Below are 13746 nucleotides of genomic sequence, written 5' to 3' on the forward strand. Positions count from 1 at the left end.
AAAAAAATATAATAAAATTAGAGAGGGTATTATTAAAAAAGAGATGAACATAAGAAAATGTATTAAATTTAATAAATCGAAGAGGAAGTCATGTGAACCCTGCCATACTAATTACAAGGGAGATTTATTGCCCACAAAACTGTATTATAATATAGGTACATGCATCCTCTTTTAAGTTAAAGGGGTAAAATATAAAAGATGATAAAGTTAGAGGATGTATCATTGAAAAAGGAGGGGAGATGAGAAGAGATGACAAGGAAGTATTATGGACCCGAAGATAATTCAAGCATACAAGTTACAACTATATTATAATGTTAAAAAAATTCTTAGATAAAGAGATAAATTAATATAATAATTCAAATTTTAAATATTAACAATAGAAAACGTAATAATTTGATTTGGCTCAATGAGCTAATTGAAAATTTGTTGCAATTAAACCGACATGTTTTGGTCATCGAACCCAATCAAAATTTGGTGGGCTTGTGGTTCGGATCAGTACCAACCAATTGGGTGATATAGGTCCGTACTGTTATTTTTTAGAATAAAAGTTATGTAATTTTTAATTACTAATTGTTGACTTATTTCATCCCATTATAATTGATCATTTGGATGCACAGTCACGTTTTTGCTGGTTGGTGTTAATAATCAAATTAATATGGTAATTTTTTTTAGGGTAAATTACACTTTGACCCCTTATAATTTGATATAATTTCATGTTGACCTCTTATTATTTTGATAATTATACTTACCTTCCCTTTCACTAACATTGTTAAAATTCAAATATTAGTTTACTATTTTACCTTTTTATTTTATTTTTATTAATACAAAAAATAACTTTTAAAATGATAATTAAAAAGTCCCCACCTCAGCATTCACATTCTTAAGGAGGAACCCATTTTTCTACAGGGATATTTTTGTTTATCAAGAAAAATAATATTTTTAAAAAGAGTAAAATGATCTTTTTTTTAAATAAAAATCAATTTTTAAATGTTTGGTTGACAGAAAGTAGAAGGAGGGGGAGGGGGGTAAATGAGCCCTTTAGATAACTATGAGCGAGGTAAGTGCAATTATCTAAATTTTAGAGGTTCAACATGGAATTATGCCTAAATACAGGGGGTCAAAGTGTAATTTACCCTATTTTTTAATTTAATTAAAATGTTATTTCTTTTTTGTTATATTTTTCTTAATTTGGATAGACAGTCATATATTTTTAATATTATTTTACTAGTTAGCCAACAAAATGTAACTCCAAATGTGGCATTTTGTCTTTTGGAAAGAGAAAAATATCAACTCCTACTTTATTTTGCATAATGGATATTCTGGTTGTTTTACCAAAGTCCAACAGTTGAGAATTGTTCTTACAAAACGATAGCCCCTAGTTTTTGCTCACACATCAAATGCCAATTAAGCCCAATAAACCTTCCCATCTTCTTTTAACAACACTTCAACAGTTCCAACTCTCCCTAATAACAAAATTTGGGGAGCTAATCCAAAAATTACCAAACTATATAATTTGTATCCTACTTTTTTAACAAATGTAGATGGGAAGATAATCTTAACGATTGTTATTAACGAAGTCTAATCCCATAAATTTTGAGTCTATTAAATGTTTCACGGTTTATAATTTTATCTTCTCTAAATCTCTGTCAATTGGTTTGAGTTGGAGTTTGTGGTTTGTAATAAAGTTGGGAAATTTTCGGGAAATAATATATAAATGATGCTTTAGTGTTTTTTTTATATACCAAAATCTATCATCTCCAACTTCCTTAAAAATCATATCTTGTTCTTGAGATTTGAATGTTGAAGAAAAATAAAATCGATATATCATCAATTAATTTGTTGATTAGCTTATTTAAGATTTTTTTGTTGGAAAAACGAGGAGAATATTGAATTTGCTCAAGGTAGAGTTGAATGACTATATATCACTGATATTGCTAACCAAGAATTGGATTTTCGACAAAGATGATGACGCTGTCGTTAGAGGTGCCATCAAGATGATCAATTTAACAAGAACAAGAATCTATTATAACATTTGGTTTCTTTTGGTACACAATATATATTAAACTTGTTCTTTGTACTAGTGAGTTTGTTAGTATTTTTATTTTTTATTTTTTATCGATAAGCTTATTTTTAATCAGATTAGTAACTCGATGTTGCAAATGGGTGTGGTTGAGCCCTAACATGGTCCTAAAGAGGTGGGCTGTGAATTCGACTAGCACTTTATTTTTAGTAGGTCTATAACGACAAAGCCCAAACCTGGTCCTGACAAAATCGAGCTGAGGTCGGGTTGATTTTGATTTTATATAATAAAAAATTATGCAATTTTCAAACTAATTTTGAGTGATTTTATATTGCTTTTCATTGAAGGATGGATCTAACTCTATCATACTTCAAAAAATGATTATAAATGAGAGTAAACTTACTATTTTATAATATGTTTTAGTTATTTTTTATTATTAAAAATAATATATTTTACTATATAAAATATGTGCATATAAAATGTCTAGGGCCAAGTTTACATAAAAAGTAATTTTTTGACTTTTGAAAGTTAAAAAATTATAAAGTTTATTTGGATTTATTTAAAAAAAGTAAAAATCCTTACTTTTTAAAAAGTTAAAAGGAAACTACCTTCTACTTTCTATCTAAACAGGTTCATAGTCTCTGACTTGTCCGAGATTAATGGGGTAGGACATTTTGAGCACGTCCTTACTTTTGTAAGCCCAAGATTGGGGTCGTAACCCATGTTTTTTCAGGTCGATCAGATTTGGAAGCCCAATTCATTGGTAATTACGAGAAAATAATTGTATAGGCCACATTAGTGTAAAACTAAGATGTCAATGGATCGGTTTTGTGAAAGTGCACAATAATCCCCATTTAGTATACATTTTGAGCCCAATGATTCCAAAATAATTGGCCCACCGATTGGTGGATCCACACACCACCAAAGGCTAGGTGATTGATCATTTCTAGCGCTTTGATTTGATCGTGTGTGTATATATATTGATCTTGGTGAACCTATTTTTAGTTATAATCTTTATTTGATCGTGTGTGTAAGGGCCTTTTTTTAAATGTAAAATATTAACTAAGCTCATCTATTTGAGAAACGGGAGCAAATCCTCTGTAGTGTTACATAGCCGATGTGGTAATCCATCTGAGCAAAACCACCCTTAGTAATACTAAAAATCTTACCATGTTAGTAAGAAAAATATTTGTCAAATGAGATTAATAAAGTAAAGCTTAAATAGGTGGGGTCGATTGAATACGACTTTGATGTTAGAATGAAATAAATAAAGTCACAATATGAAGAATGTCTCAATCAAGATTGCCGGCACAATCACGAGACCTTGGGTGAATAGATAAAGTTAGATGTGTTGTTAGATAAAAAGGACATTTAGATGCTTCAGTAAGCGTGCTTGAAGAATCTCAAGTTAGTTTTTGAATGAGATAATATAAGCTCAGATGAAAGAGGAGAGATCTATTTTTAAAAATGATGGAGACCAGTACTAAGTACTCTACTATCTACTGATGTGAAATTGCTTAAGAATGATGATTATGCTCATATTTTGTCGTTCGAATCTACTTAGTAATTTCTTTCTCTTGATTGTTAGGACGTCAACAGGGTACTCGCATAGGGTTTTACTCTAAGTAATAATTATTTATTTATTTAATTTATATATTCATAAAGATACCATTTAATAATGATGACATCACAATGTGAAAAAAGTCCAAATTTGACTGGTTTGAGCCGTCAAATTTCATAAAATTCGACGGACCAAGAGGTTAAACTAGCGTCGAATTTTTCAATGTCAAAATTTTTTTTTTCGATTCGAAACTGTCAAATTAATGAAAGATGAGAGAAATTCGATAGCTTTGAACCGTCAAATCTAGGAACATCAAGAATTTCATCGGTCCTAGACCGTCAAAATTCAGTTTCTAAATTTCATGGGTCTTGGCTTGTCAATTTTTTTTGTAGAATTTTTCAGTTTTCATGTAGTGCATCCTACCCTATTTGCACTAAATTAAATAAATAATAAATTATTTTTAAAAAATACAAAGTTGTGAAGGTTGCTAACGTCCAAGGCTTCTGTCTTGGATGTCAGCATTCTCTATCAGATTATATTTAATCGCCATTCAATCATTCAATTTTAAATGTCTATTATGATTAAAAAATCGTGAAAAAAATCTCCCAATGTTGGTTGAATACTTTTATATAATAGTTTCAATGTCTCCATGTTGGTTGGATACCTTCTTAAGCATAATAATTTCAATATGTTTCATTGTTTAGTCAAAAGGTATCTCTTCTGAAAAAAAAAATTCTAGTCAGAAATCTCTCATTGTTACTTGAAATAATAGGAAAAAGAAAGAAATTTTCAAAAGAAATCAAGTGCGTAGACATATAGAAAGAAGTATAGTGTAGCATTTCAGTCTTTTTGAAAAGATGGACATAGTGCTTTTTTGTTTGTTTTTTTTCTTTCTTCTAAAGCAATTAATTCAACCTTTGACTTTATTTTTTTCAAAGAAAAATATGTTTAAAAGGTTTAAAAAGTTGGGTTAAATTAGAAACCAACCAAACTTAGTAGAACAAAGGAAAAAAAAAAAGCTTGAAGTTGTAAACTTTGAATTTGAAAAGCTCTTTAAGAATAAGGAAAGGAACCATTTTCAAGAAAAAAGAAATTTTGAAAAGTAAAGACCGAAGCTTTGGGTCTTTATTTTGTGTTTAATTAAATTAAAATGAAAATTTTACTCCTCCCCATCTTTTGAGTGAGAGTAAAGCACACTGCACATGTACAAAGCTCATTAAAGACTAACCACCTCCATGGGTCAGCTAAAGGATACTAGGGCAAGGTCACCAAGTCGCATCTTTTCCAAGGGAAGACGAAATATAAAGTGGTGTTTAGTAACACCTAGAATGGGTATCTGAGTCCACTTTGGCACATCACATTCCAATTTTGATTGAAAACGAAATTGAAAACCAAATGAAATATTGATTTAAGATTTTGGGAATACTTCGGAATGCCTCAGAATGTCTTGATGAGACCATTTTGATTTTTCCCATGATGAAAATATTGAATTGAAAGGAGATAAAGTTTAAAAAAATTAAACTCTTAGATTTTAATCCTAATTTTTCAATCATTTAGTTGAACTATCGATTGATAGAAAATAGGTACCTCTCATCAGTCAACAATGTCACTACTGTCCATGATTTCAAAACTTGGTTTGACGTCTTGTCTTGTCCGTGGATGAGACTGACTTGTCTTAGATGAATCAACTCGTCTTGGGTACCTCTCATCAATCGTCAATGTCCATGGTTTCAAAACTCGGTTTGACGTCTTGTCTTGTCCATGGATGAGATTGACTTGTCTTAGACAAGTCAACTCATCTCGAACAAGACAATTCATTTAACTTTGTTTACGTTGATTGATTTATATATATTTAAATTAAAATAATTATAATTTTTTAATAAATTAAGATAGATTAGAAAAAATTTAGTAAAAAATCATGTTTTATTTATATAATAAATATTTAAATTCTAAAAAAATTAATGATTTTAATCAATATCTACAACCAATTGACTCGACTAAGTTTACTGACTCATATGAGATTTTCAAAATATCATCCAAGACATCTCGTTTATCTCGCAAGACGATGTGGATGTTGAAAAATTATATAAATCCGTGTCATTATTGAATGAGATTGAGACAACTCAGGCTAGTCATCTTAGTCTGGGACAAGAATTAAAATTATGCCAAAATCTCCTCCACACTTTAGCTCCATTATTACATTTTAAAACAATAAAATATTTGTTTTTATGATTATAGTCTACATATCATTGAGAGGTCATTGTGCAGTTAGATTACCTGGTAGGTTTAGATAGCTCTAAGGGTAGAGGCTAGAAAATATGGGCTACTTTGGCCTCTTTCAACATTTCTCAAGCCTTTTATTACTTGGGTTTCTTTCATGACTAGTTGAGTCGAGTCACATTAGAAACTAGCCTAATTATGTGTCACATTTGATGCTCCCAACTTGACTCGTGACTCATAGAGTTGATTCACCTAGACATCCGAGTCAATTATCCGAGCTTTTTAAGGCATACGATGTACACTTTGTCCCTATATTCGTCTGTCTATGGTCACGTGACTTCCCTGCAACCCCACAAACACAATAAAAGCCAAGAGCCTAATAGAGTTACGGCTTACCACTCTCTCTCTTACTCTGCTACTCTTGCCTCCTAACAATGGAAGTTTACAGCTTACTCAAGTATTGGAGAGGCAATGGTGGTGGTGGACCCACCAATTCCATTGGGGCTAACATACGCACCCCCACTCCCGCTACCGTGCGCCAAATTGTGCTGCAAACTGAAGAAGATGAAGATGACGAAGGATCCTTATTTGACTTAGAATTTACAGTCTCTGAGGATGAGCACAACAACGAAGAGACAGATAGCGAGGACGATGAAGAAGGAGATTGTGAGTCGCCCGGTTCGAGTTTCTGTATGCGAACCGAATCATCCTCGACCGGGTTCAAGTTCAACCCTTCCGAACCGAAATTCCCTGCTTCAATCTTCAAATCCGCAACAAAGTTTCGCGTCTTCATGTTAAGGTTTAAGAAACCAAATTCGTCTACAAACACAGAAACAAATGATCCTAAGCAACCAGACATGAAATTTAATGTCGAAGAAATCCCGATTGTTTCTCTCTTTAATAAAGATAACAGTTCGAGTTCGAGAAGATCTGGAAACAAAATCAAGAAAAAGCAGAGTTCCGAAGAGGAGAAAAAATTTGCGAAGGAGGTGGTTCAGAAGTGTTTGAAGAAGATCAAACCATTGTATGTTAGTGTTTCTAAAAGATATGGTGAGAAATTGAGGTTTTCTAGTCAATTGATCTCATCAATTCGAATTTCTTCTTCGAAGATGAAGAACAAAGTAGTTGAGGCGGATCAATCAGAGAGGAGGAGGAGCATAAGTAATTGTAAATCACAGAAACAGGGGAACTTACAGGGAGGATTGCGAGTTGTTTGTAAGAATTTGGGGAAGAGTCGATCGGCTTCTTCTGGTGTTGAAGCTGTTTCAATGGGGGTGAGGAGACGTGATGATTCGTTGTTGGAACAACAAGATGGGATTCAGAGTGCAATTCTTCACTGTAAAAGATCGTTTAGTGGTTCTAGAGGTATAGATCTGATCACAATTGATTTAAATTTGTTTGAATTTGAAGAAATTTTATCTTAGTTTTATTAAATAATCTTCAAATCTGTTAATTTGATTTAAATCTTCAATTTTTTTTATATTTTGTTTAAATTTATTTGGTTTTCAGATTCAGATTCGTCTCTGCTGACACGATCTATGAGCGATCCATCTCACGAGAAGTCGAGAAATTCGTCTGGAGAAAGCTAATGTCACTCGAAATTGAAGCTCTGTTCTTCGAATTCAAAGTGGTAAAAAGAGGGAAAAATGTTTCCATAGAAAAAGAAAAAAAAGATTTACTGCAAGAGATCTCTTGTGTAATTGAGTACACTCAACTACAGAATCAAAGTAATCTGTGTAATTTCAACATCAAATCTTCAATCTTTATCTGTAGATAAAGATTTAAAAATATGGGTGATACAGACTTGCTCACCAAATATTAGAGATGTCCCTTGTGTTTTCAAATTGATGGCATACCCCTTGACCTAGGCTCTCTCTTAGAATAACGAAATGACCTAAATAGCCTCTTCTTCAACCTCTACCAGAAAGTCCTCATTTTTTTTTCAAAACCAATCATCTTCAACTTAAAGTATACAACTGTTTCAGAGCATCCAACAATTGTTTGGATCGAAGAATTTTTAAAGTTTAAAGATTTATACGACGAATAACAGTGCCAAGAGATTGCTCCAACAAGTCTCACTAGACGACAAATAACATTAGTCGTCTTTAACTTCATTTTCAACCTTATAAATCTATCTTCTTCAACCTTCAAACCTCAATAACAACATAGAATTTTCGGTAAAGTAGAAGGGTAGATTTTCTTGTAGAAAAATGAAGGACTTCTTCATGCCATTAAAAACTCAATAACAAGATGAGGTTTTGAAGAACTAGAAGGATGAGGTTTTGAGTACAATAGATCGAGAAAAGATTGAGCAAATTAAAAATAATTTACCCTAGAGGTTTTAACAACTTGAAGAAGATTGGTTTTAAAGGAAAATCAATGGGTTTAGCTTGAGAATGAAGATGAAGGTGTTTAGGTCATTTACAATATTTCTAAGGAATAAGACACGAATCAAAGTTGGTGAATCATCGGTTACAAATATAGGGGGGTATCTCAAATATTGATCAAATTAAACATTACATTATATTTCTAAATGGATTTAAAAAAAAAAAAAAAAACAAAGTGGATACAATCTCTCGTTCTTTGAAACTTTTATTTTCTTTTGATGGGCATCTTATCGTAGGACTTTAATACCTCTTTTGGTGCCATTTGTATCGTATCAATGTCAACCTCAACAAAAAAGAGTTTTTGTGAAAAAATTGCTTGAACCATAAAATAATGCTAGAAGGATAGAGCCAAAAGGGTAATTGATGATGCAAGAAATAAGTGTATAAATAAATTTTTTGTTTTGATTATCGAGTTCTTTTATTCCCTTCTTAATGTTATCTTATTTATATAAAAAAAAATTATCCTATTTTCTTTTCTTTTCTTTTCATCATTTCTCTGGTAAAGTAATTATTAACATTATCAATTGACTATAGTTTGCCTCCCTATACATGATTTTTAAACTCGGTATCGCATCTCGTCTAGTTCAACTCCGATACCAAGTTGTCTCGGATGAGTTTTCCAATACGTTTGAGACGTCTCGTGAGATAACTCAAAAAATATAACGTGAGACATAAAACTCGATCAAAAAAATGACTTTGTAAGTTGGTCTCGTTCAGCTTTGATATCGAGTTAACTCGGGTGATACATCTCGGTCTCGAACAAGTTTAAAAACCATGTCCTTATAAGAAAATCCTAATTTCACCCCTAAATAACGTGGAAAAAGAACTTCAGAGCTTCAAAAGGATCATGATGAAATATGGTAAGATCACGCCAAGATATTTAAAAGAATTTCGAACCTCGAAGAAAGACACAATGATGAAAAAAAGATACTTGAATCTATTATTGCATAGCTTATGATTGAGTCAACTCAGTGTAATTTGGGTTGAATCAAACGAGTTTGAAGGTATTAAATAATAAAATATATGATCAGATTTTTGCTATTCAAAAGTTAGATAGACGCTAATGGGTAGCGTTCAATGGCAAACTTTTGGGCAAAACATTTTTCAAAACATGAGTTAGAGGTGAGGAGATCATCATCACCAAAAATCAGCCCAGCCCATTCCAAAACTTCTAACCCCATCACGATTTTTCAGCTTGTAAACATGGGTTAGAAGTTTTGGAATGGGCTGATTTTTGGTGATGATGATCTCCTCACCGTAGAGATCATCCTCACCAAAAATCAGCCCATTCCAAAACCTCTAACTCATGTTTTGAAAAATGTTTTGCCAAAAAGTTAGCCATTGAACGCCCCCCAACGCTAATTGTTTGATAAGGGTTCTTAGACGAAGCCCTTTGGCCTGCTAGAGCTGTCCAGCCCGATCAAAGAAATAAGAAAAATGGTCATATCTATTAGGCCCACAAAGGAAGATCAGGCCCACAATTTCCAAACCTGTCAAATCCTTGTTGGGCTAGGGCACGCGACCTTGTAACCAGTTCGGCCTGAAATGATGTGCATTACGATGTATATCGGTGGACTCATGAAAAGAAACACGCAATCTTAATCATTAAAATGTGAAATAGAATGCATCTTAGGGATACGAGACATATCTTTAGGATACGTGCTAATACCACCCCCAATTCATATGTAATCACCAAAGAATTTGCACACAACTTGAGGTGCCGTTAGTGAAAGCTGGTTTGGCAATGGAAGTCGCAAGCGCAACCCAAGCAAGTTTCGAGCCCTACTATGACTGCAACTTGGGTGGGCTAAACCCGAACTTGTTGGGTTGAACCTGACCTTGGTCAGTTCCTATGCCTTGGGTTTGGCCATGGGGGTTCAAACTTCAGACAACAACAAAAAAAAATTTCGCTCAAATTGGGTTGGGATCAGGCGTAAGTATGGGGCAACCTGATTTGCCCAACCCGAACTTAATATGATAATAATTTAAAATTATTTTTTATATTTTAAGAGGGAACGTTAAGGGACATAAGTAAAAACATATGAAAAATAATCATTTTTTAAAGAGGATGATCTCAATCATTTTTTTTTGTGGGGATGATCTTCTCATCAATATAAGTAAAAACATATGTAAAAATAATTACTTTTCAAAATATGGGTAAGAAGTTTCAGATTAAGCCGATTTTTTGTGAGGATGATCTTCTCATCATATAGATCATCCTCACAAAAAATCGGCTTAATTTGAAACTTCTTACCCATATTTTGAAAAGTAATTATTTTTACATATGTTTTTACTTATATCCCTTGAATGCTCCCTATATATTTAGTTTTTTATATTTTAAAGTTAATAAAACACATAATTTTTGCTCTCCAAAAAATAACATATGGTCAATTAACTTGGGTTTCTAACTTGACTAGGTGCATTTTTTAGTTGACTAGACCGAGTCTCGGTCGATGATTTGTTAAATTGATTCAACAAATTGGTTTCATCGATATTTTGTGGTCATGTCACCTTGAAAACCAACCAGGTCAAGTAGGTTCCATCGATCGTCTATTCCGAGCTGATGACTCAATGGCATGATGATGCAGGTCAAAGGGTATCATCAGTTTGACCTAGCCAATATATATATATATATATATATATATATATATATATATATATATATATAATGCAGGGCTATATATAATAGAGAGTTTCTATTAACACACCAATCTACATTTTGACACTCCTTTAATTTCAAAAGGAATGGTGTGTTATTAGTAAAATTTGGTGTGCCAAAATCTGGTAGGGTTGTTTCATATTCTCATTGAAAGTGCCAAATTCTTTTCTTCAGGACTGGTGTTATAGTATTATTTAATATTTATTTCATTCTTCAAGGAAACTTCCTCAATTTTTCTTCATAGAAATTTCCTAAGTATGGAAACTTCCCAAAGATTTGCGTGAGGAAGAATAATTCGTATTTTTTTTAAGATTCTTTCCATTTATTTTTAATACTTGTTCCTGGTCAAAGACTATCAATTTCGTTATTATTATCCTCCAAGTCAAGGTCATGACCCTAAAGATCTTTGGTTCATACAAGCTTGTTCAAGGTCCATCAAAATAGGATATTAATGGATTAAATAATAGTAGAAATTTGATTGATTAGATCTAGTAAATTGGGGTTTGGATCAAAGTTTATAATAATAACCCGGTGCATGTGATGTGAGGGCATTGCACGTGCCCGAGGGAGTGACCCATATGCCTTGTGTCTAGCCCTACCTATTCTGGTTCCCCTAGTTAGACATAAGTTCGAACACCCGGTCATAAAAAAAATATATTAATATTAATAATAATACATTGTTTAAATATGTGATGCTTATATGAATTATTTATCAAATTGTTATGGATAATGTTTGGATCCGAAAGGACCAATTCCAATAAACTATCATATGCGATCCCAAACCAATCCAACTCTTAATGGATTGGCCCCAACCACATGGATCTAACCAATTGAGAATCCTACATCAAAAGGTGGGTCGTGAGTATTCTCTAAGAAAATGAACGATTTTCCATACTAATTGTGTGATGGATTTCTTCTATTTCAACTATTAAGTTCGTTCATAATTCGTGAGTGTTAAAAATAATTTGAAGAGATTGCATATCTTGTTTGTTCAATTATTAACTATGGGGATTTTTTGGATCTCCCACTTCTCGAGATACTAGTTACAATAAATGATTGATTCCTCTTCGAGATACATGCTATATAATAAATGACTAATCCACTTTTCTGATGGAGTTTTCAAGTTCTGATCGTCTTCTTCGGTGAAGCCTCTAAGTCTTTAATCATAGTCTTGTTGCCTTAACCTGAAAAGACATTGGTGTGATGCTGGTCAATGAGCATTCGACAATCAAGTTAGATCTTATTTAAATTACAAAACAAAAAAGAAGAGAATGAGAGTAAGTGAGTCTTGTGCCTTCTGACTTGAGTGGGAAAAGTCTCCATATTTATAAGTTGGAGTCATTGAAGGATGTAGTAAATTCAATTGTAACATTTTTCCCATATTGTCCAACATTTATGAAAGTTAATTCCCATGATGAATTGATGACAATGAAGACTCACTCCTCATGGTTCTTGTAACTTACATGAGGGATGACCTTAAATGTGTAACCATATTGAATCAATGACTACTCAATTCTTGAGTTGGCTCAGTCAAGTTATGTAGCCGTGGTTCCTTCAAGTATCAAGTGTAATTTGTGCTATTTGGATAGTTTGGCATAAGATTGCCTCTTTAGTTTTTACGTGATTTCTCCTTGGCTTAATGGCTAACCTACCTAGTGTGAAAGGACTTGTTGACCAAGCCTCTTAAGGATGGAAGGCACGTTTGGCCGATCCATCTAAAATGGTGACAAGAGCACATTGGCCAAATCATATAATGTAAAAGGTGTTAAGAGGAGTCGGCCAAGTAGGCCGAACCACATATCATTGAATAGGTTAAGAAAATGGGTAGGCTTTGATGGCCAAACCTCTTGGTATTTGAGGAATTAGTCAAGGAGATGGATTGGCCTTGGTGGCCGAACCTCTTCGTGTAGAGGGACTTGTTGGACGAGCCACTTAAGGGTCAAGGGGTACATTGGCCGAACCTCTTAGTGTGTAGGAACTTGTTGGCCGAGCCTTCTAGTGCGAAGGAGCATATCAACCAAACCTTTTAGTGTGAAGAGGCATGTTGGCCGAACCTTCTAGTATTGAATGCATTAAGATGAGAGGTTTAGCTTAGTTGGTCAAACCTACTAGTAAGCTCGTGGGATGAGAGGTCGGCCTAATTGGTCGAACCAACCTAATAGAAAGCGTGTTAAGACGAGGGTTAACCTAATAATTAGCCGAATCTACTAGTAAACTCGTGGGATAAGGGGTCAGCTTACTTGGCTGAATCATCTATCCTTAAGGCGCAAATTAATTGGATCAACCTAGGGGATTATCTATTAAATATTTGATCTGACTTGTATTGGTTCAGGTTTAATCAGGCCCAATGCTTGGATTTGGTTATTAGGAATATCTGATATATCCTACCTTACGATCTAGTTTGTAACTCATAATTTCAAGTCAGTGAGAGCTCTCTCTCTTCTTTTTAGTAGGCTTAATTTGGCCTCTTGAGACCAATTTGGCATGATATGACTTGTCATGTCTTTATTTCGTGTTCCTAGTATTGCATCCAAGAAATTCTTAATTGTTTTAAAATAGTCTGAATGGCATTGGTCACGTTAGAAACTTCTATTATTAGTTTATTCAATTTTGATGGCGGCAAACGTGTTCGTTCGTACTCTACAGGAGACCAAAAGTCAAAAATAAAAGTCGTCCACAGGCGTTCTGGTCAACAAAAAATAAAAAATAAAAATCTAAATTCCAATACCCTTAAACTAAGTTTGAGTTATACCATCAAACATACGTCTAAGATGGGAAACTAACACCAATCCCTAGGAAAATTGTGCTTTTTCTCTTATCTCAACCATACATTTAATATACTTTATCAAACGTCATTTGAGACTAAAAAAGCCCATAAACGAAGCCCAAACTAATATTC

The 13746-nt window shown here is 33.2% G+C and overlaps 1 protein-coding gene across 1 annotated transcript; it reads left to right on the forward strand.

The window, feature by feature from the left end:
* Nucleotides 1–5934: 5934 nt before the first annotated feature.
* Nucleotides 5935–7645, forward strand: LOC147407997 (putative membrane-associated kinase regulator 2). The gene is made up of 2 exons (XM_086436816.1): nt 5935–7166; nt 7311–7645. Exons 1-2 carry the CDS (start codon nt 6236–6238, stop codon nt 7388–7390), a joined length of 1011 nt encoding a protein of 336 aa, XP_086292942.1. The 5' UTR covers nt 5935–6235; the 3' UTR covers nt 7391–7645.
* Nucleotides 7646–13746: the final 6101 nt, after the last annotated feature.

The sequence above is a fragment of the Akebia trifoliata genome, chromosome 3 (genome assembly GCF_017979445.1).
Source record: "Akebia trifoliata isolate Shusen 1 chromosome 3, ASM1797944v1, whole genome shotgun sequence".
Classification (NCBI taxonomy): Eukaryota; Viridiplantae; Streptophyta; class Magnoliopsida; order Ranunculales; family Lardizabalaceae; genus Akebia; species Akebia trifoliata.

Coding starts and splice junctions, on each gene's coding strand:
- LOC147407997 (XM_086436816.1), top strand. CDS start 6,236: ATGGAAGTTTACAGCTTACTCAAGTATTGGAGAGGCAATGGTGGTGGT. Junction 7,167..7,310: donor ATCGTTTAGTGGTTCTAGAG/GTATAGATCTGA, acceptor TTTGGTTTTCAG/ATTCAGATTCGTCTCTGCTG.